The sequence below is a fragment of the Mobula hypostoma genome, chromosome 4 (genome assembly GCF_963921235.1).
Source record: "Mobula hypostoma chromosome 4, sMobHyp1.1, whole genome shotgun sequence".
Classification (NCBI taxonomy): Eukaryota; Metazoa; Chordata; class Chondrichthyes; order Myliobatiformes; family Myliobatidae; genus Mobula; species Mobula hypostoma.
Genome location: NC_086100.1, coordinates 94,799,200 through 94,824,968, shown reverse-complemented (window position 1 = coordinate 94,824,968; position 25,769 = coordinate 94,799,200). Strand labels below are relative to the sequence as shown.

General features: G+C 47.6%; 1 protein-coding gene across 1 annotated transcript; it reads left to right on the top strand.

Moving 5' to 3' along the window:
- The first annotated feature begins 793 nt into the window (after positions 1-793).
- On the top strand, positions 794-25,355 carry LOC134344872 (transmembrane 4 L6 family member 1-like). The gene is made up of 4 exons (XM_063044992.1): positions 794-1,079; positions 18,380-18,460; positions 23,502-23,671; positions 23,955-25,355. Exons 1-4 carry the CDS (start codon positions 903-905, stop codon positions 24,127-24,129), a joined length of 603 nt encoding a protein of 200 aa, XP_062901062.1. The 5' UTR covers positions 794-902; the 3' UTR covers positions 24,130-25,355.
- The last annotated feature ends 414 nt before the right edge of the window (positions 25,356-25,769 follow it).

Genomic DNA, 25,769 nt, shown 5'->3' with positions numbered 1-25,769 from the left:
TTTTGTGGAGGGGATACAAAATGAATCTGCCCTCATTGAACATTGTGTCCAGGTTCTGTCAATTAATTACTCATGTTTGGGCGATCCCTGCGGAAAGCAGAAAGTGAGGGGGAGGGGGGAGAGGAGGGAAAGATGGACTTGGTGGTGGGATCCCGTTAGAGATGGCGGAAGATACGGAGAATTATGTGCTGGACTGGAGGGTGGTGAGGTGGTGGGTGAGGACAAGAGGGACCCTATCCTTGGTAGGGTGGCAGGAGGATGGGGTAAGGGTAGACGTGCGCGAAATGAAAGATGCTGTTGAGAGCAGCGTTGATGGTGGAGGGCGGGAAGCCCCTTTCTTTAAAGGAGGAGGACATCTCCTTCGTTCTGGAATGAAAAGCTTCATCGTGAGAGCAGATGCGGCGGAGACGGAGGAACTGAGAGAAGGGGTGGCATTTTTACAAGTAACAGGGTGGGAAGAAGTGGAGTCCGGGTAGCTGTGAGAGTCCGTGAGTTTGTAATAGACAACAGTAAATAAGCTGTCTCCGGAGATTGAGAATGTGGAGGTAGGTGTCGGAAATGGGCCAGATAAATTTGACAGCAAGGTGGAAGTTGGAGGCAAAGTTGATGAAGTCGACGAGCTGCACCAATGCAGTGGGGGACCGACACCAGTGTAAGCAATATATGCGCGTTAGAATTTCCAGCATTTCCAAGACGAGTCGGATATGACGTCAGAATGAGTTTTTACTGTCAGCTTCAAGTTGAGGCAACAGATGAGAGTTCGGTTACGAGGTGGTGTCGACAGAGGTTTAGTCCCATCCCTTTCCTATCTCAAGAAAGTATAGAGGCCTGCATAGAGCAGAACACCCCGGCGACGACTTCATTTTCCAAGAGTTACCTTTGGCTTGGGAGTCACAGGCAGTATGGGCACCGGCTACTGCGCTCGTTGTATAGCCATATCTCTGATACCTCTGGCACTTACCTCCATGGCAGCCAGTCTCGCTTTGCTCTTCCCAAATGGAGAAACTGTCTACTTAATGGAGAAGCATATCACCTGGACGGCCACGGTTCAGGCCGGACTTTGGGGAAGCGGATTATTGGTAAGACCATTTAACCAGAACGTGCAGTTACATTTGAAGGAACGAAGGGACATAATACCCAGCCTTAAACCTGTAGGAGTTCGTGCCCGAGTTAGCCAACTAGTGTATGCACTGATATACGGGAACAGTTGTAATTTGCATCAAATGATGCTTAGGGAAATTGCTTTTACGACGGTGTAACCCGAAGTAGGAAAATAGAATCCCGCTAAATCAGAGCGGGGTATTTGCGATCAGTGGCGTAGTCTTATAGGGTACCGGTATACTGGAACAGTTTGGCGAGGGATGTACCCTTTTTGTGAGTTCCGATGTGTTGTTCTACGTTATCAAATCAGCCCATTTGTTGGGATAATTTGTGCATTCATATCATGGCGGGCGATATGCGCTTCAGTGTAGAGACATTTGGACAATATCTGTCCTTTCTCACAAGCTTGTTTGCGACTTCCAGAAGCTTTCTTTCTGTCTGTCCTGTTCAGTTGCTGTATTCTCATCTGGAAAATCCCAACATTTTGTTTATTGTTTCACAGCAAACTGCTTGCTCAATCCTGCCACCCGCTTTATCTTTACTCGTCACGCTTACATCTAAACTTGGCCAAATGCATCGTCAACGACCAACACAGACCCGGGATGCGCTGGGCAGTCCGCAAGTGTCACCACGCCAACGTAGTACGCCCACACACTTGCTAACCCTAACCCGTACGTCTTTGGAAGGTGGGAGGAAACCTACAGACCCCGATCGGTGGTGACTGCTGCTTCTAGACTAGAGCATCGCGCTAACCGCTACGCTGCTGTGTCGCCGCAACCTTTCGGAGCATTAACGTTGGTGTTAAGTTTCTCGGTGCTGAGGAGATCAGTGGCGCAGTCAGTGCTGGTCTCGGACAACGGCTTGCATTCCATGCCGACCAGGGTGAAGCCCGAGTCCTACATCTCAACAGTGAACAAGACACATGCTTCACCACAGGCCATCAAACACCGTTCCTTACAGGCAGCCTCTGTACATTGCCGCAGCGGCAAAGAGTTGTTTCATTGCTGTGGGAGCAATAAATATGAAATAAGTTGGTTTGCAAACGCAATAAGGAATCAGCGTTTAGTAGCATAGTCTTGCGGGGATACCTGTTGTTACGTACTCCGTAACTGGGTTGTCAAACCAGCAGAAATGGATCACTCAGTTGGAGTCTGGATTACTAGAACTAAGAAAGTTTTATTAAAGAAACAAGCAACACAGTACTCTAATCAAAAGGATAATAAATGCAACAGTTCAGCAATGATAAACACACATGTACACAGAATTAAGATAACAGGATCAATCAAGCTCTATCGTTGTCTAGGGGTAAATGACCAGTTTCAAAGTGACGCAAAGTTCAGTTCAATTTAGTTCAGTTCAGTTCGCAGTAATCACTGCAGTGGGAGATGGACAGTGGGGGGAAGGAGAGAGAGAGCAAAACGAATGAATATTCAAATGGCTTCCACACAGACCTTCGATATTCTTCGCAGTCAGCTTTCGGGCGAGCCCTTTGTGATGTCATCTGAGGTCACCGACCGTGACCCCTCCGTTTCCAGATACGATCGTTTCTCTGCGGTGAACCTGGCACCCAGGCAAGGGCGGACACACACCAGGTTCCCGCCGATCGTGCCTTTCCACCCTGTGCGTCTATGGCTTGGTCCTGCGACCAGCCGTCCAAAACTTCCCACCTACTTGTGGGAGACGCACCGCTTCCAGGGTCTCGTTACCTCGGGGTGTCGTGTGTGTCTTGCCTTAGCGAACCTGTCCCTTTTTATCCCCCTGCTGGGGTATCGCCCATCCATCACTTCAAACAGTTCAGGATTCAAAGGGGGAGCCGATCTTGACAGCTGTCCTTCCGTTAAACTCTCCCGTCCCTTCATTAACATCTCCAAATGCTGCTCCATTGTTTTCCTTATCTCTCTTTCTCCTGAAGACAGGTGGCAGACCAACTGCTGATCCCACTGGTGCCAGCACAGGACAGCTAACATCTTAATCTATGTGTATTCTCGTCACACTTCCCACCTTTAAGGATTTTTACCGGGGTAAAAATTACAAACATGAATACATTATTTGATACACACAAATACACATCTTTATCAGCTGTTTGGCTAATACAGCCAGTTTGAAGTTGTCAACACCTGACAGACAGTCAGCCATCACATTTTCTGTTCCTTTTATATGTGTTATTAATAATCCCTTAGACCAGGCTCCAATTTAGCAAACTTCATAGTGCCCAAAAACACTGATGAGTTGCGATCAATGTAACCTCTCATTGGGTTTCGTCCCGGACCACAATAACAAGGGTCGTCCCATTCCAACTTAGTTTTCTCTCACAAGGGCTTAGTAGGAGGGGGAGGGGTAGTAACCGCAGAGTTATTGCAAAATTTCCTACAGTACCCCACCATCTCCAAGAGCCTTCTGAGGGCCCTCTTGTCTGTTGGGGTTGGGATGTCAGAGATAGCCCGCACTTTAGCTTGCATCGCTGCCAGCTGCCCCTGTGTCACCACAATTCCCAGGTAAGTGACCTTCGTGTGGCCGAACTCATTTTTTTCAAGGTTCACTATCAAGCTGGCTTCAGACAGCCATATTACATCGCCAATACACACCTCTGTGTTCGTCAGCCCTTTCGTCACTGAATTACTCATTCTATAGGAGTATTGCTCGCTAGGCTGGCCTAGCGTAACAAACACCACCCAACGTCCCAGTTCTTTGCATCGCCTCGGGACAATCAAACACACGTGTGTGAGTCGTTTAATTACTTCTCCTAAAGAGTCGCTTTGTTCGGGGATTAAGGGAGAGACCTTATCAGCAGAGCTGGCCAAAACAATAGCCTTCTCCCATCTGGTCGATACCATACTCATCTTTTCAAAATGGTTTTTTTCTCTTATCAGGGGGACCCTAGCTTCATTGATCTCTGCGCTAACATCGACTAGGTTTGTTAGCATATCAAAAGCCTGTGACCGTCTCAGTTCGTGTCGGCCATAATCAATAACATCCTTCCTCCGGTGCAGCCGGTAAACCTCTTTCATGATTCCACCAACTGTTTCCTCCAGCACCTCAACATGTCCACCGAGGGGTACCTTGTGGGCCGGGTTAAAAATCTCATCCCCATAACTCTTTTGCACCACCCCCCATTCCTCATCTGCGGGTACGGTACTTGGTCTCCCTTTCTTCCTTAGCACTTCCTCCTCCACACAATAGCCTACTGTTTCCCTTGTTAAGTCTGTGTCAGAGAGAGCTGTCTCTGCCAAAACCATCAGCCCCTCGTCTCGCTCCGGCGCCTGCACAAATTCTTTCCTGGCTAATGCTAAGTCTGTCTCAGCTCCCTCCCTACCTCTTGTTTCACTACCCTCCTTCTTTTCACTTTCTACCCACTTCTCGTACAAGGCTGGCAGAAACGTCTCAGCTAAATTTACTACCGCAGTCCCGAGATGAACCTGTGAGTCAATGGGCGGGGCTTCAATGCTGGCAGGCTGACCTGTCAATCTCACTGCTGGGAACACGATTCCTCCGGCGAGGTCATTACCGAGCAAGACTTCCACGCCTTTCATCGGTAATTCGGACCTCACCCCTATCGTGACTAGTCCAGAGACCAGGTTGCTTTGTAAGTGTATCTGGTGCAAAGGGACTGCCTCTGTCCCTTCCCCAATACCTTTGACCTTGACCTCCCCAGTGTGGGTCTCTGAGCTAAACTCTAAAACACTCTTCAGTATCAGTGACTGACACGCTCCCGTGTCTCTCCAGATCCGCACTGGAACTGGTTTTAACCCCTCCTTCACTGACACCAATCCGGCCGAGATAAACCTCTCGCGCCCTTCCTGAACTTTGGCAGACCTGTCCTCTCCTAGCGGTTCGTTTACCAGCTCGATACAGCCAGTCAAAATCTCCGTTTTTCCTTTTCCCGTCTCCTTCTTTGGGGCAAAGCACCTGGACGCAAAGTGTCCGACTTTCCCACAATTATAACAGACGACCCCAGGAGACTTCCTACCAGATTGCTCCCGGTCTACCTTATCCTTCTCACTAGTCCCCGGCTTACTTTCTGACTTTTCTGGCGGACTCTCCCTGCCGTCCTGACTACCCTTCTGGTAGCCTTTACTCGGGGCAAACTTCATTTTATGCGTCAACGCATACTCATCCGCTAACTTAGCAGTTGCGGCTAACGTGGCTGCCTCTTTCTCATCTAGGTAGGGTCTCATACCCTCAGGGACACAACCTTTAAACTGCTCAATCAGGATCAGCTGTAGCAGTCTGTCATAATCCCCCTCTACCCCCTTCGAGGCGCACAAACGCTCACAATATGTCTGCATCTCACGGGCAAACTCTAAATACGTGCGGTCCCACTGCTTCCTCGCATTCCGGAACCTCTGCCGGTATGCCTCCGGGACCAACTCATAAATCCTGAGGATGGCCTCTTTCACCACCTCATACCTCTGGGCATCTTCCGCGGACAAAGCTGAGTAAGCTTGTTGGGCTTTCCCTTTCAGTACACTCTGAAGCAAAACAGCCCACTTATCCCTCGGCCAGTCCTGACTGTAGCAACTTTTTCGAAATGGAGAAAGTACTGATCCACGTCGGTATCGTCAAATGGGGGAACCAGCCTAACCTCCTGGGTCGCCCGGAACCCTCCACCTTGGTTCGGCATGGGCCCCTGCTCTGCCCTTATCCTTAACTTCTCCAGCTCGAATTCCCTTTCCCTCTGTTTCTCCTCTCGCTCCAACTGTCTCTCTCTCTCTCTCCTGCCTTTCTAACTCTTTCTCTTTCTCCTGCCTTTCTAACTGTTTCTCTCTCTCCTGCCTTTCTAACTCTCTCTCTTTCTCCCGCCTTTCTAACTGCTTCTCTTCGTGTTCTAACTGCCGTACCCGGAACTCGTGCTCGAGTCTCAGTTTTTCAAGCTGCACCTGTACCGCGTCTCCAGCAGGTTTTTCAATAGACACCATCTCCAGCTCCCCTTGGGGAAACACACCTTTAGATACATAGTGCTCTACGATAGCTCTGTGCATCTCCTCTCTCCTCATTGTCGACTTCCCCTTAGCAAGATTCAACCGTTTGGCCACAGCTACCAATTCCGATTTCCTGGCATCCTCTAATGCCTCCAAGGTCGGCGCCTTTATAAATCCCTCAACCTCCATTTCTGCTGTTTGTCTTTTCTTTCTTTCGGGAATTTTAACCCAATCAATTTACTCCGTCCCAAATTTAGCGTTCAAAATCGCGGACGAGAACCCCACTTATGTTACGTACCCCGTAACTGGGTTGCCAAACCAGCAGAAATGGATCGCTCAGTTGGAGTCTGGATTACTAGAACTAAGAAAGTTTTATTAAAGAAACAAGCAACACAGTACTCTAATCAAAAGGATAATAAATGCAACAGTTCAGCAATGATAAACACACATGTACACAGAATTAAGATAACAGGATCAATCAAGCTCTATCGTTGTCTAGGGGTAAATGACCAGTTTCAAAGTGACGCAAAGTTCAGTTCAATTTAGTTCAGTTCAGTTCGCAGTAATCACTGCCGTGGGAGATGGACAGTGGGGGGAAGGAGAGAGAGAGCAAAAACGAATGAATATTCAAATGGCTTCCACACAGACCTTCGATATTCTTCGCAGTCAGCTTTCGGGTGAGCCCTTTGTGATGTCATCTGAGGTCACCAACCGTGACCCCTCCGTTTCCAGATACGATCGTTTCTCTGGGGTGAACCCGGCACCCAGGCAAGGGCAGACACACACCAGGTTCCCGCTGATCGTGCCTTTCCACCCTGTGCGTCTATGGCTTGGTCCTGCGACCAGCCTTCCAAAACTTCCCACTGACTTGTGGGAGACGCACCGCTTCCAGGTTCTCGTTACCTCGGGGTGTTGTGTGTGTCTTGCCTTAGCGAACCTGTCCCTTTTTATCCCCCTGCTGGGGTATCACCCGTCCATCACTTCAAACAGTTCAGGGTTCAAAGGGGGAGCCGATCTTGACAGCTCTCCTTCCGTTAAACTCTCCCGTCCCTTCATTAACATCTCCAAGTGCTGCTCCATTGTTTTCCTTATCTCTCTTTCTCCTGAAGACAAGTGGCAGACCAACTGCTGATCCCACTGGTGCCAGCACAGGACAGCTAACATCTTAATCTATGTGTATTCTCGTCACACTGTATATTGGAAGAGCTTGGAGAGAGACATTCCTTTTTTTGTGCGTTCACGGGTGTTGTATTTGTCTTTACTGTGTTGGGTGTTGGTCCCAGTTTACACTGCGGTAACCGTATCTCTTCTCTAACCATGTCTGTCTTCAACCCAGCACTCCAGATAGGGTGTGGAGATGGGCAAACAACCAGTGTTACTGACCACCTGGCGGGACCCATGTTAACCCTACAGGTACAGGAGAGGAGGGTTAGGTCTCGCTGCTAGATGAAGACAAGGGAAGGTAAGGGTCAAAGAGCAAGGGAGATGGAGGGAGAAGAACTACAAAGCGGAGATAAACATAGATAAACGAGAAAATCTGTAGATGCTCGGAATCTGAACAACACACACAAAATGCTGGAAGATCTCAGCAGGAAAATGTGCAGTCGATGTTTCGGGACAAAACCCTTCCGCAGAACAGAGATAAAAGCGTTTTGGGATAAAAGGTGCATTCTCGGGGTTCGAGGGGTTCAGCAGTGGGGGAAAGATTAGGTTACAGTGTTGTGCGATCAGAGAAGGGGCAGCACAGTACAGGATTTCACTCAGGAAATCCGGACACACTCAGCAGGTAAGGCAAACAACAGGAATTCTGCAGATGCTGGAAATTCAAGCAACACACATCAAAGTTGCTGGTGAACGCAGCAGGCCGGGCAGCATCTGTAGGAAGAGGTGCAGTCGACGTTTCAGGCCGAGACCCTTCGTCAGGACTAACTGAAGGAAGAGTGAGTAAGAGATTTGAAAGTTGGAGGGGGAGGGGGAGATCCAAAATGATAGGAGAAGACAGGAGGGGGAGGGATAGAGCCAAGAGCTGGACAGGTGATTGACAAAGGGGATATGAGAGGATCATGGGACAGGAGGTCCAGGAAGAAAGACGGGGGGGGGGTGGACACAGAGGATGGGCAAGAGGTATATTCAGAGGGACAGAGGGAGAAAAAGGAGAGTGAGAGAAAGAATGTGTGCATAAAAATGAGTAACAGATGGGGTACGAGGGGGAGGTGGGGCCTTAGCGGAAGTTAGAGAAGTCGATGTTCATGCCATCAGGTTGGAGGCTACCCAGACGGAATATAAGGTGTTGTTCCTCCAACCTGAGTGCGGCTTCATCTTTACAGTAGAGGAGGCCGTGGATAGACATGTCAGAATGAAAATGGGATGTGGAATTAAAATGTGTGGCCACTGGGAGATCCTGCTTTCTCTGGCAGACAGAGCATAGATGTTCAGCAAAGCGGTCTCCCAGTCTGCGTCGGGTCTCGCCAATATGTAAAAGGCCACATCGGGAGCACCGGACGCAGTATATCACCCCAGTCGACTCACAGGTGAAGTGTTGCCTCACCTGGAAGGACTGTTTGGGGCCATGAATGGTGGTAAGGGAGGAAGTGTAAGGGCATGTGTAGCACTTGTTCCGTTTACACGGGTAAGTGCCAGGAGGGAGATCAGTGGGGAGGGATGGGGGGGACGAATGGACAAGGGAGTTGTGTAGAGTTTCTTCATGGACACCCCGCTCTGGTCTTCTGCCTGCTCTGGATCTCTTTATCGCTAACTGCCGACGGGACATCAACCGTCTCGACTTCACCGCACCTTGTCCCCATTCCAACCTCACTCCGTCAGAACGCTCTGCTCTCCACTCCCTCCGCACTAATCCTAACATTATTATTAAACCCGCCGATAAGGGGGGTGCTGTTGTAGTCTGGCGTACTGACCTCTACCTTGCTGAGGCACAGCGACAACTCGCGGATACCTCCTCTTATTTACCCCTCGATCGTGACCCCACTAAGGAGCACCAGGCCATTGTCTCCCACACCATCACCGACTTTATCCGCTCAGGGGATCTCCCATCCACTGCTACCAACCTTATAGTTCCCACACCCCCCACTTCCCGTTTCTACCTCCTACCCAAGATCCACAAACCTGCCTGTCCTGGCCGACCTATTGTCTCAGCTTGCTCCTGCCCCACCGAACTCGTTTCTGCATACCTCGACATTGTTTTATCACCCCTTGTTCAATCCCTTCCGACCTATGTTCGTGACACTTCTCACGCTCTTAAACTTTTCGATGATTTTAAGTTCCCTGGCCCCCACCGCTTTATTTTCACCAGGATGTCCAGTCCTTATATACTTCCATCCCCCATCAGGAAGGTCTCAAAGCTCTACGCTTCTTTTTGGATTCCAGAGCTAATCAGTTCCCCTCTACCACCACTCTGCTCCGTCTAGCGGAATTAGTCCTTACTCTTAATAATTTCTCCTTTTGCTCCTCCCATTTCCTCCAAACTAAAGGTGTAGCTCTGGGCACCCGTATGGGTCCTAGCTATGCCTGCCTTTTTGTTGGGTTTGTGGAACAATCTATGTTCCGTGCCTATTCTGGTATCTGTCCCCCACTTTTCCTTCGCTACATCGATGACTGCATTGGCGCTGCTTCCTGCACGCATGCTGAGCTCGTTGACTTTATTAACTTTGCCTCCAACTTTCACCCTGCCCTCAAGTTTACCTGGTCCATTTCCGACACCTCCCTCCCCTTTCTAGATCTTTCTGTCTCTATCTCTGGAGACAGCTTATTTACTGATGTCTACTATAAGCCTATGGACACTCACAGGTTTCTGGACTATTCCTCTTCTCACCCTGTCTCTTGCAAAAATGCCATCCCCTTCTCACAATTCCTCCGTCTCCGCCGCATCTGCTCTCAGGATGAGGCTCTTCATTCTAGGACGAGGGAGATGTCTTCCTTTTTTAAAGAAAGGGGCTTCCCTTCCTCCACTATCAACTCTGCTCTTAAACGCATCTCCCCCATTTCACGTACATCTGCTCTCACTCCATCCTCCCACCACCCCACTAGGAATAGGGTTCCCCTGGTCCTCGCCTACCACCCCACCAGCCTCCAGGTCCAACATATTATTCTCCGTAACTTCCGCCACCTCCAACGGGATCCCACCACTAAGCACATCCTTCCCTCCCCGCCTCTCTCTGCATTCCGCAGGGATCGCTCCCTGCACAATTCCCTTGTCCATTCGTCCCCCCCATCCCTCCCCACTGATCTCCCTCCTGGCACTTACCCGTGTAAACGGAACAAGTGCTACACATGCCCTTACACTTCCTCCCTTACCACCATTCATGGCCCCAAACAGTCCTTCCAGGTGAGGCAACACTTCACCTGTGAGTCGACTGGGGTGATATACTGCGTCCGGTGCTCCCGATGTGGCCTTTTACATATTGGCGAGACCCGACGCAGACTGGGAGACCGCTTTGCTGAACATCTATGCTCTGTCTGCCAGAGAAAGCAGGATCTCCCAGTGGCCACACATTTTAATTCCACATCCCATTTTCATTCTGACATGTCTATCCACGGCCTCCTCTACTGTAAAGATGAAGCCGCACTCAGGTTGGAGGAACAACACCTTATATTCCGTCTGGGTAGCCTCCAACCTGATGGCATGAACATCGACTTCTCTAACTTCCGCTAAGGCCCCACCTCCCCCTCGTACCCCATCTGTTACTCATTTTTATGCACACATTCTTTCTCTCACTCTCCTTTTTCTCCCTCTGTCCCTCTGAATATACCTCTTGCCCATCCTCTGTGTCCACCCCCCCCCCCGTCTTTCTTCCTGGACCTCCTGTCCCATGATCCTCTCATATCCCCTTTGCCAATCACCTGTCCAGCTCTCGGCTCTATCCCTCGCCCTCCTGTCTTCTCCTATCATTTTGGATCTCCCCCTCCCCCTCCAGCTTTCAAATCCCTTACTCACTCTTCCTTCAGTTAGTCCTGACGAAGGGTCTCGGCCTGAAACGTTGACTGCACCTCTTCCTAGAGATGCTGCCTGGCCTGCTGCGTTCACCAGCAACTTTGATGTGTGCAGCAGGTAAGGCAACAGCTCTGGGGACAGAAATAGGTTAATGTTTTAGGCCTGACTCCCTTCGTCAAAAATAGTCCTCTAATCTCTCCCCAATCCTCCACCTCCAACTGAATTTAAAACAAAATCTTTTCCCAGTTCTAATGTCGTTTCTCTGAACCGAAACGAAAGTGTTTCTCTCTATACTGTATAGACGTCAGCGGAAATGCCGAGCGCTTGGGTATTTTGGGGGTTCATTTCTCCTTTCCTGAAGTTTCCAGGGTGATTACGGTAAACATCTCCTCCACGAAAGTTTTTTTTTAATCTCGCCCTTACAGCACCAAGCTCCAAATAAAACTATGATCACAACTTGGTTATAATTATTTTACCGTCGTGCAGGAGAAGGCGTGAGTATTCTCGCCACAGGTATCAGAGATAGATGTTTCCGAACAGGAGATTCGACAGATGCTTGAATGTCAGTGTAACAGACACAGAATGCTGCAGGAACTCAGCAGGTCAGGCAGCAACCATGGAAATGAATAAGCAATCGGCGTTTCGGGCCGAGAACCCGGTTTTCCTCTACGTTGTACTATAGGTGAGGACGATGTAGGCCAGTTGGTTATAATATAGTAACAGCTACACGACCTTGTTATATTTCCCGAATTAGCACTGCTTCCATTTCGTCTGGTGACTGAGTATAGGCAGTTACTAAGAATGCTTCAATATGTAATGATACGCAGTTGTGAAGCTTGGGTTTGACGTTGTATCGACAGCGTATTATAGACCCTTCGCTCCACAATGTTCTGCCGACCATGTAACCCACTCCAGACACTGCCTCCATTTTTCCAAGCTCCATCTACCTAAGAGGCCCCTAAAAGACCCTATTTGTATCCGCTTCCACCGCCGCTGCCGGCAGTGCATTCCACACACCCACCACTCTTACCCCTGACATCCCATCGATACCTATTTCCAATCACCGTAAAACTATGAAAAACAATGGTTGGTCGGGGGCTGTTGTTAATTGCCGAATCCGGAGTGATAGAGATATACGGCATAGAAACGTACAACGCAGGAGAGGCTCTTCGGCCCACGATGTCTGTGCTGACCACGGTACCAAATCTAACAAATCCCTCTGCCTGCACATGATCTATATCCCTCCATTCCCTGTCAGTTCGTGTCCCTACCTACCTCTTAAACGTCACTATCACCACCAACCTGGGCACCCACCACTCTCTTGTAAATTCAAACTTACACATATTTTCTCAGTTGGAACAGTAGGGGGCGCCAGGCAGGATAGTGGAATGCTGCTCTTGCGGGATGTGGGATGACCATTGTCCCTGACCACTACAACTGCAAGAAGTGCATCCAGCTGCCGCTTCTAACACTCCACGTTAAGGCGTTGGAGCTGGATCCGGATGAACCCCAGATCGTTCAGAAGGCTTGAGGGGTGATAGACAGGGCGTATAGAAAGATGGTTACACACAATGTGCAGGACACAGTAAATTGGATGACAATCAGGAAGGGGGAAGGGTTCTACAGCCAGTGTAGAGAGAGAAAAGTTACAGCAGTCAGGGCTCTGGCTCTGGCTCTGACTCAGAAGGGAAGGGGGAGAAGAGGCGAGCTGTGTAGATAGGGAATCCGTTGGTTAGGGGGACGGACAGGAGGGTCTTTGGGCAAGAACGAGATTCCCGGCTGGTTTGTTACCTCGCGGGTGCCAGGGTCCCGGACATCTCGATCGAGTCCTCAGCATTCTCCAGTGGGAGGGTGAATAGCCAGAGGTCGTGATCCAATGGCAAAGGTAGGAAGAGTTGCGAGATTTTGCAAAGTGAGTTCAGAGTGCCACAACAGATAGTGGAGAGGTTGTGGAGACAGATGCTGTTGAGACCTTAGGCGAAGACAGGGATCAAAAGATCAAGCATGGTGCGACTAATACTGTATCCTGAGCTCTGTGTATTTCAATGCAGGAAGTATCGTAGGAAAGGCAGGTGAATTCAGGGCACGGATGAAGTATGATACAGTATTGTAGCTATTAGTGAGACTTGGTTTCAGGAGCGGCAGGACTGGCAGCTCAGTATTCCGGGGTCCCGATGTTTTAGATGTGAAATGTGGGAGAGATTAAAGGAGAAGGGGTGGCATTACTCGTCAGGGGAAATGTCACGGCAGTGTTCAGTCTGGACAGACGGGAGAACTCGTCTCGTGTGGCGATATGGGGGATGGAAACTGATAAATAAGAAAGGTTAATGGGTTTATATTACAGATCACCCAACAGGTATTTAGAGGAACAAATTTGTAGAGAGATCGCGATTTTAACTTTCCACATATTGACAGGGACTCCCATATTGTAAAAGGACTAGCTGGGATTGAATTCGTTAAATGTGTTCAGGAAGGTTTCTTCAATCAATAGGTAGAAGTCCCAACGACAGAGTGTGCAATATTTGATCTGCTATTAGGGAATGAGATATTAGGCAAGTGACGAAAGTTTGTGTAGGGGGACACTTCGTATCCAGTGATCATAATGTCATTAGTTTCAAAGTAAATATGGAAAAAGATAGGCCTGCTCTGCCGGCTGAGATTCTACATTGGAGACAGGCCAATTTTGATGGTATCTGGCAAGTGTGGATTGGGACAGACTGTTTTCTGGCAAAGGTGTGCTTGGTAAGTGGGAGGCTTTCAAAAGTGGGGATGTTGGTCAAGAAGGTTCAGTTGCTGGGAATTCAAGATGAGGTAGTAAATTGGCTTTCTGGGAAGAGCCAGAAGGTGATAGTAGATGGTTGTGTCTCTAACTGGAGGTCAGTGACTAGTGGAATGCCACAGGGATTGGTGCTGAGTACAGTGTTGTATGTCATCTATATAAATGATGTGGTTGAGAATGTGGTTAACTGGAACAGCAAATTTCCGGATAACACCAAACTTGGGTGTGTAGTGAAAAAGGGAGGAAGACTATCAGAGCTTACAGTGGGATCTGGACCAGATGGAAAAATGGGTTGAAGATGGCAGATGGAATTTAATGCAGACAAGTGTGGCGTGTTACACTTCAGTGGGATAAACCAGTGAAAGGTAGGGCACCGAGGAGTGCGGTAGAACAAAAGGATCTGGGAATATGGGTCCATAACTCGCGGGAACTGGCGTCACTGGTAGATAGGGTCCTAAAGAAAGCTTTTGGCACATTGGCCTTCATAAATCTAAGTACTGAATAGAGGACATGGGATGTTACGTTGAAGTTGTAAAAGATGTTGGCAAGGCCTAATTTGGAGTACTCAGTGAAGTTTGGTCACCTACCTACAGGAAAGATGTAAACAAGGTTGAAAGAGTGCAGAGAAAAATTAGAAGGATGTTTCCGGAACAGGAGGACCTGAGTTATAAGGAAAGATTAAGTAGGTTAAGACTTTATTCCTTTGAACGTAGGATATTGAGGGGAAAATGTGATGGAGGTCATGGGTTTAGAGTGAAAGATGAGAAGTTTAAGGGGAACATGAGGGGAAATGTCACTCAGGGGGTCATGGGAATGTGGAACGAGCTGCCAGCGCAAGTGGTGGATGCAGGCGCGATTTCACCGTTTCAAAGAAGTTCCGATAGGTGCATGGAGGCGGGGGCAAGGACGGCTATGAACCCAGTGCAGGTCGATGGGAGCAGGCAGTTCAAATGGTTAGACGTGGACTAGATGGGCCGAAGGCCTGTTTCTGTGCTGTGCTTTTTTTTGACTTTATGACTCATACAGCTACTTTCAACTTCTCTCGATTTAAAGATATGCTCACTGGTATTTAACGTTTCCACCCTGGCAAATTGATCATCAACCGTATTTCTGCCTTTATACAATGCAACATTGTCCAACCTTTTTCCTTGGTGGTCTACTGATTCCACGAGGTCCATGTCAATCTCTTTGCCCATAACCTCTACCCAACATTCGCACAATACAAGTTACCAATGCGGACAACATTAGAGATTGCCAGGAGGTGGACACCGGTTTGTCCTTCTTTCCACAGATAGCAGTTTGCGGGGATGCCGGTTAAATTCACTTCGGATTTCATGTTGATGGTTCTGAGCTGAACCACTGCCTGATCACAATGCATCTGCCGATTGTGTTGCGAGCCTGCGTTGCAAGTTGGAGGTCGGAAAATGGGGCGGGAGACTCTTCATTCGTACAAGCATTGATGAATACTCTGGCCAGGTGCTGGGCATTTGGAATGTAGTTATGAAAAAATAATTTCTGGGTGTGGATATCCTCTATTGATGTCTATAAGCAAGTGTGCAAGAGAAAGGCAAGTTTATCCAAACACTTGAGCATGGAGAGGGAATCTCAAAGTCCCACCACTCTCGTCCCGGGATGTTGGGGGAGGGTAATATTTGAAAGGTTAAAACACAGCAGCTGAAACAATAGCATTCTGCACTGGTCTGATTGTTTAGCAAGATGAGCGGTCGCCATAAATGGTCTGGAGGAGACCATATCCGCACAGAAAGTCCCAAACGGAGTACGGGGACAGAACCCAGGCTTACTGGGACCCTGCTGAAGCAACAGCCGGAGAGGACTGGACACGCGTTCAATTCAGTTCTGGCTTCCATAATCAGAAGGTTTTGTTTAAAGTATTACATTACCATGGTATAAGGTTTTTAATTAATTTCTACATTTGAAATGTGCATGTAGTTAACACAAAGGGAGTTAAGTTCACTGTTCCAAAGGGGTTGAGGGGTAGAGGGATTTGGATAATGGAGCACAAATCATTCAGGGTAGCCCCAGAAAGTGGTTCATAACGAACGCATACACATTGTGGACTTTATCGATGACGCTACCGATGGGCCGAGTGGCCTAATTCTGCCCCTACGTCTTATGGTCTTAACTAAATCTTTATAAAACACTAGTTCAGCCTCATCTGTGTTGTGTTGAATTATAGTCACCACATTATTGAAGAGATGTGAAGACGCTCGAGAGGACCCATAAAGTTTACGAGAATTGGTTCTTGAGCCTAAGGGGCAGCGATAGATCAGTACCGAGTTTACCTGGGATCCAAGACGACCGAGCCCGTCGGATCACGTTGCACAGGGGCCTAGAAAACGAGGGCAAAAACATACTCAACTCTGCCCGTGACCTGATGACCAGCTTCGTGTCGGGCGGCGTGTGAACCAAGAGTAGCAGGGCAGCACGCGCCAGGGTCGTACCTATCCCTGGTGTTGTGGAAGGTGGGTCTGGCCCCTTTACTGCAAAACGTCCCAGTGCTACCTCCAGTCCTTTACTGAAGAATTCATCCAATCAAACACCTTTGGCCACAAGTCCATTAGCCAGTATGGAACACAACGGGACAGGGGCACTATGCGTATGGTGGAGTGGTTCCCGGAGCAGACTGTCCACACTGTATGGTTAGATGCCTCTTCGCCAGATCTCAATAATAAAAAGCACGAAGGTCTAGTTTGATTGATGGTGAGTGGGGCCCTCTTGTCAGAGCTTTCCTGTACATATCACTAAGGACGGCTGCGGTGGGTGGGGAGAGACTTCCACCCACCTCTTTGCAAACCGGATTTGAAAAGAGGGCGTGGAGGCGAATGCAAGGGTTTGTGTCCAGCACCGTGAGTTTCAAAACCCCACCCTCAAGCTCGGAGGCCCTCTACCAGGAGGAGGAATCAATGGAAGAGGAATGGCAAGTGGTGAAAATGAAGAAGCCGCCCTAGAGACAATGGCAGGAAAAAAGCAATTCTACAGTCAGGTGCCAGCAACTTCTCCTCGTCGATGATAAAGATGTAAAGCTGTGCGACGTCTTCAGCTGTAGTACACCCGCACCACATCAGCAGCTCCAGCCGGTCCCGCATAGACCTCGTCTTTGTGTGCAAGGTAGGCGTCCAGCACAACGAGGTGTCTGTTAGGGAATGCTGTAGACTGGTGCATTCCAGGCTTCAAGACAACGCTGAGGAAACACTGAAACTTGCTGTAGTCAGCGCAGGAGTGTTGTGGGGAAGGACTACAGTCCCCCCGCTACGGGAAATGGAGGAGGTGAGTCGGGCAAAGAAACCCATCGAACAGTGAAAGGGTGAGGGATTACATGGTGCTTAGCATACACTACTGTGTGGGATGCCCATGAATGTACAAGTTTTGCAGTTTGTAAATACAGTATATGGTTATTATGAATAAAGGATTTTTTCAATAAGAGCTAAGGATACATTAGATGGTGCGGAGAAAGCTGAGCGTGAATTGACGAAGGGCTATTAAAGGAGAAATCTGGTTGGAGTTGACAGCGGGAAGCTCTTCCAGTTGGTGGAGCTGAGATCACAGGTGTATCGATCGTTGATATGTTCAAAGTTATTTTCCTCATTTAAAGTATTCACATCACTTTTAGAAGACTTCAGGCATCAGAAGTATTTCAGAAGCACATAAAGAGCCCAATGCAGTCTCAAACAGAGGCCTTCACTATATCTTCACGTGACCGGCTGCGTTCCTGTAGATTGTAGCATCAGGATTTTCTTGCGCCTCCACGTGAAGACTGCCCCCACCCACCCACCGCCCCCGGCATTTGACGGGCCCGAGGCTCCCTTCGCTCGGACTGGTCCGGGGTCCAGCGAGCAGCCGGAACCTTGGTTTTTTTAAACTATAAAAGTTTATTTACACGAGGTACATTCTGTATTTACAAGACAGTGAGTCCACTCAATTAAAACATGGTTCCTACCGTCTATTAGACAATCAATACCCGGGGGGGGGGGTGGCACCGCTCCCGGAAGTCTCCCCATGTACTCATTGCAACCGCATGCTCCCTCTCCAAGGACAGCTAGGCATGAACATTTCCTTGGAGAAGGGCCAGGCAGCCGGCCTTCCACTTCCCGCCGCCTCGACCCGTCAATGGCCAGTCCCGTGGGCAGCAGCAACCCGTACAAGAAACGCTTCGGAACGGCACGGTGAGCATCCCGGCGAGGCGGCTCACATTATGTGGGACCCTCCCCCGTGGTCTGGGTCCGAAGAGCACATCCGGTGGTGGTGCAGCCGGGACCCCGCGCCCTCCCGACACAAACCCACCGTAATGGGACCGGGACCGGGACCAGTCCCCCCAGCAGCCACAGCACCGTCCAACAGCGCAAGAGCACGCTGCCCGGACGAGGCCAGGCCCTATGCCCTCCACAGTACCCGGCCCGGCAGTAGCGGGGTAGTTCCCTCAGAGCGGCACGCCTGCAGGCAGTGTCCCCGGCGGAGAAAGTCCGTCCGCAGCGCAAACTGTGCTCGCTGTACAGGTATCTCACCGTTCAGCGAGAGGGTGCGGCGGCTCCTGGGCATGGGGCAGGGGCGGGTCGTTTCAAAGACATCTGACTCAATACTAAACTTTGTGTTCACCGTCTCTGGCGTTCGCAGATCATTGTCGTTTCTTGGCAGATCAACGCTGCTGCTGTTGGCGATGGCTGTTGCTGTTTCTGCGCCGCCTCCAGGCTGAAGGTAAGTCCGCCTTGACAGCGTCTCCTTTGCAAATGAACCACTGACCCACCACAGGTCAGAGTTTTGTGGAAAGTTCCAAGCGCTTTCTTCCATGATCTATTCCACTGTACAGCCCACTTTGGTCGTATCATCTGCAAACATGTAGATACGATTAGAGCAGAATCTGTCCGCGTAGTCGTAAGTGTACAGGGTGTAGAGTAGGGGCTGAAGACCTACCAAAATGAACCACCTCACACTTATCTGGGTTGAATTCCATCTGCCACTTCTCAGCCCAGTTTTGCATCCTATCGATGTCCTGCTGTAACCTCTGACAGCCCTCCACACTATCCACAACACCCCCAACCTTTGTGTCGACAGCAAATTTACTAATCCATCCCTCCACTTCTTCATCCAGGTCATTTATAAAAATCACAGAGTAGGGGTCCCAGAACAGATCCCTGAGGCACACCACTGGTCACCGGCCTCCATGCAGAATATGACCCATCTACAACCACACTTTGCCTTCTGTGGGTAAGCCAGTTCTGGATCCACAAATCAATGTCCCCTTGGATCCCATGCCCCCCAACCTTCTCAATAAGCCTTGCATGGGGTACCTTGTCAAATGCCTTGCTGAAATCCATATACACTACATCTACGGCTCTACCTTCATCAATCTGTTTAGTCACATCCTCAAAAAGTTTAATCAGGCTCGTAAGGCACTGACAAAGCCATGCTGACTATTCCTAATCATATTTTGCCTCTCCAAATGTTCTCCATCAACTTACCAACCACTGAAGTAAGACTCACTGGTCTATAATTTTCTGGGCTATCTCTACTCCCTTTCTTGACTAAGGGAACAACATTTGCAACCCTCCAATCCTCCGGAACCTCACCCATCCCCATTGATGATGCAAAGATCATTGCCAGAGGCTCAGCAATCGCCTCCCTCACCTCCCACAATAGCCTGTGGTACATATCGTCCGGTCCCAGTCGCTTATCCAACTTGATGCTTTCCAAAAGCTCCAGCACATCCTCTTTCTTAATGTCTATATGCTCAAACTTTTCAGTCCGTTGTGAGTCATCCCTACAATTGCCAAGATGCTTTTCCATAGTGAATACTGAAGTATTCATTCAGTACCTCAGCTATCTCCTCCAGTTCCATACACACTTTTCCACTGTCACACTTGATTGGTCCTATTATCTCACGTCTTATCCTCTTGCTCTTCACTTACTTGTAGAATGCCTTGGGGTTTTCCTTAATCCTGTCTGACAAGGCTTTCTCATGGCCCCTTCTGGCTCTCCTAATTTCATTCTTAAGCTCCTTCCTGCTAGCCTTATAATCTTCTAGATCTCTATAATTACCTGTTTTTTTTAACCTTTCATAAGTTTTTCTTTTTTTCTTGACTAGGTTTACGACAGCCTTTGTACATCACGGTTCCTGTACCCTACCATCCTTTCCCTGTCTCATTGGAACATGCCTACGCAGAACTCCATGCAAATATCCCCTGAACATTTGCCACATTTCTTCCGTGCATTTCCCTGAAAACAACTGTTTCCAATTTATGCTTCCAAGTTCCTGCCTGATAGCCTCATATTTCCCCTTACTCCAATTAATAGCTTTCCTAACTTGTCTGTTCCTATCCCTCTCCAATGCTATGGTAAAGGAGATAGAATTGTGATTACTATCTCCAAAATGCTCTCCCACTGAGAGACCTGACACCTGACCAGGTTCATTTCCCAATACCAATTCAAGTACAGCCTCTCCTGAAAACCTTCCTGAACACACCTAACAAACTCCACCCCATCTAAACCCCTCGCTCTAGGGAGATGCCAGTCGATATTTGGGAAATTAAAATCTCCCACCTCGACAACCCTGTTATTATTACACCTTTCCAGAATCTGTCTCCCAATCTGCTCCTTGATGTCCCTGTTACCATTGGGTAGTCTATAAAAAAATAGACCAGTAGATTCACTTAAATATTTTTTTATTATCGTTATTATTTGTCATTTTGTAATTGCACAGCTGGTCTTTTTAGCACATTGGTGGCGTGTCTGCCTTTGTGAGTAGTTTTTCAACAATTCTATTGTCTCTCTTTGTAATTACTGTGAATGTCCGCAAAAATTAAATCTCAAGTGTAGTATGTAGTGACATTTGTACTTTGAACTCTTGCTTACACTTCTATCACAGTTGGAGGGTTTGTATCTTGGAACATTGTGCTGCTAGTCCTGCCCATCTCATGGCCATATTTCTGTTATGGCTATAATATCCTAGTGCCCTGGGTCAGTTCACACCCTGAGATCATATGCCTTACCTGTTAACTCTCTGGCATTGAAATAATTGCAGTTTATGCCTGCGGTCTTTCCTGTTTCTTTGCTACGATTTTGACAGTCCTGTCTACCAAACTTGCTGTCATTGTCTATGGTATTTTCTCCCAAATTTCTATACAGCCTCATTTCTGCTCAGGGACCTCCCCTGTCAATCTCTAGGTTAAACCTTTCTGAGTAACACTAGCAAATTTCTCACCTGGATGCAGGTCCCCCTCCAGTTCAAGTCCAATGATCTAAGAACCTGAATCCCTGCCCCTTGAACTAGCTCCTCAGCAACAAATTACTAAAGATGAGGCATTAGCAATCCTAAAGTACATTAAAGTGGATAAATCCCCATGGCCTGGCCAGGTGCATCCTTAGACCTTGTGAAAAGGTAGTGAAGAAATTATGGGGCCTTTGCGAAAATATTTGCATATTCGTTCACCACAAGTGATGTTCAAGAAAACTGGAGAGCAGCTAATATTGTGTCATTATTTAAAAAGGGCAGTAAAATAGAAGGAGAAGGTGAGCCAGACATCAGTGGTGAATACATTACTGGAAAGGGTTCTGAGGGACAGGATCTACCAGCATTTGGATAGATATGTTCTGATTAGGAAGAGTCAGCAGAGCTTCGAGTATGGGAAATCATGTCTTACAAATTTATAGGACTTTGTTGAAAAGGTAACTAAGAGGATTGATGAGGGAAGGACAGTGAATGTTGTCTGTGTGAACCTTAGGAAGGCCTTTAACAAGGTCCTGCATGGAAGGGTAGTGTGGAAGATGATACCACAATGGATGAAGGGAGAGTCTTGATGGTAGGAAGCAGAGGTTGATGGTGGAAGGTTGTTTTTTGCACTGGAGTCCTATGATTAGTGATGTGCCCCAGAGTTTGGTGCTGGGCCCATTTTTCTTCATTTATCTAAATGATTTGAATGAAAATGTACAAGGCATGGTTAACATTTGCAAATGACATCAAAATAACACTGTAGATAATGAAGAAAGTTATCAAATGTTGATCAGCTAGATAATTGGACTGAAGAACAGCAAGTGGAATTGAACCTAGTTAAGTGTAAGGTAACAACCAATCTGCTGGAGGGACAGCAGGCCGAGCAGCAAGTGAAAGAAGTTGTCAATGTCTTTCTCTCACAGTTGCTTCTCAGTCTGCTGAGTTCCTCCAGCAGATTGTTTGTTGCTCCATTTTCCAGCATCTGCAGTCCCTCATGTCGTGAAGTGTGAGGTGTAGCATTTTGGAAAGTCAAAATAGGGTAGGGCTTTCATAGTGTAAACAAGTTTCATGTCTCTCTCACGATTCTGATGAAGGGCCTTTGACCTCAAGTGTTCGCTCCATTTCTCTTCCCACAGATGCAGCCTGATCTGCTGAGTGTTTCCTGTTCTTGTTTCATTTCGGAAAGTCATGTCTCTCTGTATTCCTTATCACTGGGCTCCCCAGGCTTAAATCTTAAATCTTAAATTTATGTAACTTCAACATTACAAACATGACAACCATATGTTAATGTAATGTACTGTGCTGCTGCAAAAAGCTAATTTCATGGCATTTACACTGTGGATGTATGTTTATGACAACAATAACCTTAAAATTGAATTTCAAACCCCTTTCTCCACAAAATTCCAGTAATCTGCTATTTGACCATTTGGGAATTCTCATCGTTCAGTGTCCAGCTGACTGAGTGTTGGCCCTCGTACTCCCTTTAACAAACTCTCCACATTCCCTTTAAACTATCAGGTTCTTTGGAAATTGTATTTTCCTACTGTGTGACGTATGTTAAACACGATGAATTATATGGTTATTGGAGTATTAACATACAACAGTTAATAATGCAGAAAATCAGCTGATGTGACACCTCCAGTTCCCAACATGCTGGTTACTGGAGTTCTGTATCTACCCGTAGAATTTGCTTGAATATTTTGTAAACTTTAACCAAATTAAGGTGCTAAATTCTACAGAACACAACTTTAAAGTTTCTAATGAAAACGGAGACACTCAGCAGGTCACGAGAAGTCAGAAAACAAGTTGGTTGTAATCATTCTCACTTTTCTGATAAAGGGCCTTAGATTAAATGTTCATTTCGTTTCTGTTCCATTGATGGTGCTTGACCTGCTGGGTGTTTCTGATTTTTCTGTTTTTATTTCTGAATTGTTCTACCTCCATCTACCATCCACCTGCTCTTGCGTCCCATCTTCAGCCATTCCCCTCCCCTACTAGTTTATCATCCAACCACCAGCCCTCAGTCTATCAGTCACCCTGGCTCCTGTCTCAACTCCTCCCCCCAACTATTATACTGGCCAACTTTGCCCTTCATTGTCGGCCCAGAAGCAGGATTTCAACCTGAATCATTAACAATTCCTTATCTCTCCTAGATGTTATTTGACCCACTGAGCTCCCCCAGCAGATAGTTTGTGCTGCAGATTCCGGCATCTGAAGTCTCTTGTGCCTGCACAATTGACCCTCATCTGAAACTTTCACATACAAGACCAAGACATTGCAAAGCATGTAGAGATATCATATTTTGCTCTGTGTGACTTAAAGGTATTTTGGCTAACTTTAGCACTCCAAACATTGTCACAGCCTGGGTAGTATCTTCAATGCAGGTTTGGGAGTCCCAGTCCAGTTATGATAAGGCACCAGCACATTGGGAGAAAATGGAGCTCACTAAAATAGAATTCAGGAGCAATATTAAGGGAAGTGGAAGGCATATTATGGGTTGAGTAACTGTCTTCTATTCCTTGTCTACAGATGTTTGCCTCCATCTTTTACTCCTTATTAGCAATTGTTGGCTCAGCACTTTGTTTTGGTATATCTATCATTGGACTTGCAGAGGGACCTCTTTGCTTATTCAGTGTCACCTTACCCAACAAGAGCCATGTTCAGCTGTGGGATTACCCATTCCAGGAGAGGAATGTCAGGTAACACTTGGTACTTAATCTCTAAAAACCTTTGCCCGTAATTAGTGTGACTTTTTTGTAATTCATAATTCAAAGAAAACTTAATTTTCTTTTATTGTAAATTAATTCAAGAAGTGTTGTAACATCTCCTTTCTCTTTAACCCAGAGCATTGGTATTCGGGTTAGTGTACTCTCAGTGTGGTCAGAACAGACCATGTTCTCATCTCTCTTGATGAGTTTCTGTTTCTTCCATGTGTGATATGAGATCTGACTGTGTGGTGTGTTTTGTATCTTTTGCCTGCAGTGCTGTAAACTACCTACATGACTCTTCACGCTGGAGAACTTGTGAGGAACCCGAGAACATTGTGGTCTGGAATATAACACTCTTCTCCATACTCCTTGTAGTCAGTAGCCTGGAGGCTCTTATATGTAGCTTTCAGATCATAAATGGATTTTTTGGTTGTATTTTTGGTAGATAGCAGCTTGTTGGTGACATATTGACCTCCTGAACATCACAGGCTTGTTTCATTGGTTGGAACCCTCATATAATTGAAACTAATCAGCTTGCTTGTTACTTGTTACATACACCTGTTAGGGTGCATTCTCCAGATACGTTATAAGGTAACCGTAGCCTTCAGCCAGGAGCAGATGTCATCAGGTGTTTCCCAACTTTCACCGAGTGTTTCGACCCTTAACCACGACACTCTCCAGTTGGTGGGCTGGCAGTGGTGGCCAAATCACTGCCCATCTGCTCCTGGCTTCCAGCTCCCCTCCTCTCGCCTACTCCAAATCCAACAAGAGGCTCGTTCTGCCTCTTCCCCCATCCTAAGAGCTGCTTGTTTTTTGCTCCTTTTGTCCAGGCCCAGATCTGACAACAACCGCCATGCTGATTTGACTGGGAAACCTCTGCAGCCGATCTCCACAGGGAACAACCATGCCTGCCATCCCTTGTCTTTACACTCCTGCAGTAAGGGCTGGTACTTCAAGGCCTTTCTCTCGTGGGCCTTTTCCCATCCCTCCTCCCACGGCACAGTCAGCTCAACCAGAATTATTTTCCTGTCTTCGGTTGACCACAGTACAATGTCCGGGCGTAGGGTTGTGTGCACCACATCCGGGAACTGCAATCTCCTTCCCACATTGACCCTCATCTCCCAAAACCTGGCTGTTAGCAGCAGATTGGTCTTTGGTTGTTTGGTTACGAAAGGCCTGACTCCCTCTTTGATGAAGGTGATGGCCTTCCTCAAATCTGTGCCAGCTGTCCTCTTCTTGCATCTCTCTCGCTCTAGTGTGTCGGCAAGAGCCAGAAGCACCTTATCATGGCGCCACCTATACCGTCCTTGAGTTAGAGCTGTTTTACACCCAGACAGTATATGAGCCAGTGTCCCCTTTTGACCACAGAGCTTACAGTTCGGGTCCTCTCTCATCCCCCATGTGTATAGATGTAATGGGGAAGGATGAGAGTCATACACCGATCGCAAGAGGAAGGAAATACGGAAGGGCTCCAGTCTCCATAACTCTGCCCATGAGATCTTGCGCTTGGGCAGATCTCATTTTGTCCAATTTTTATCCCACCCAATAGATTCGTGTAGCTTCTTCAATCCTCCACTAGACCAATGTTATTAAATTAAACACAAATAAACTGTGATATTCCTCTAAATGTTAATGTTTGTCTATTACTTCAGTCTTGATCTGGCCACACAACTAACAATAAGTTTAACTGGAACTCAAAAGAATGAATGCCAATACGGGTCGACCTGTACCTGTGGTATTCTTGTACACTGAATACAAATGCTCCATCATTACACAGGGTATAATGAAACTCTGAAGCTGCATTACTATCGTCAGCACCACTGTTTACAGTGTTACACAGTGCTTCACCTCACCCATCACAACAATTCATGTTCATTCAGTTTGCTGGGGGAAACCCACTGATATTCTACAACATTTCTAGCTTTATGATGTAGGAAAGATGGTGTAATATTGGACTTTAAAATTTACCACAATGTTCTGCTGAGACCAGAAGACATAGGAGCAGAATTAGGCCATTCAGCCCATTAAGTCTGCTCCACCATTCCATCATGGCTGACCTATTTTCCCTCTCAACCCTATTCTCCTGTCT

Coding starts and splice junctions, on each gene's coding strand:
- LOC134344872 (XM_063044992.1), top strand. CDS start 903: ATGGGCACCGGCTACTGCGCTCGTTGTATAGCCATATCTCTGATACCT. Junction 1,080..18,379: donor TTTGGGGAAGCGGATTATTG/GTAAGACCATTT, acceptor TGGCGTTCGCAG/ATCATTGTCGTTTCTTGGCA. Junction 23,672..23,954: donor TTCCAGGAGAGGAATGTCAG/GTAACACTTGGT, acceptor TTTTGCCTGCAG/TGCTGTAAACTACCTACATG.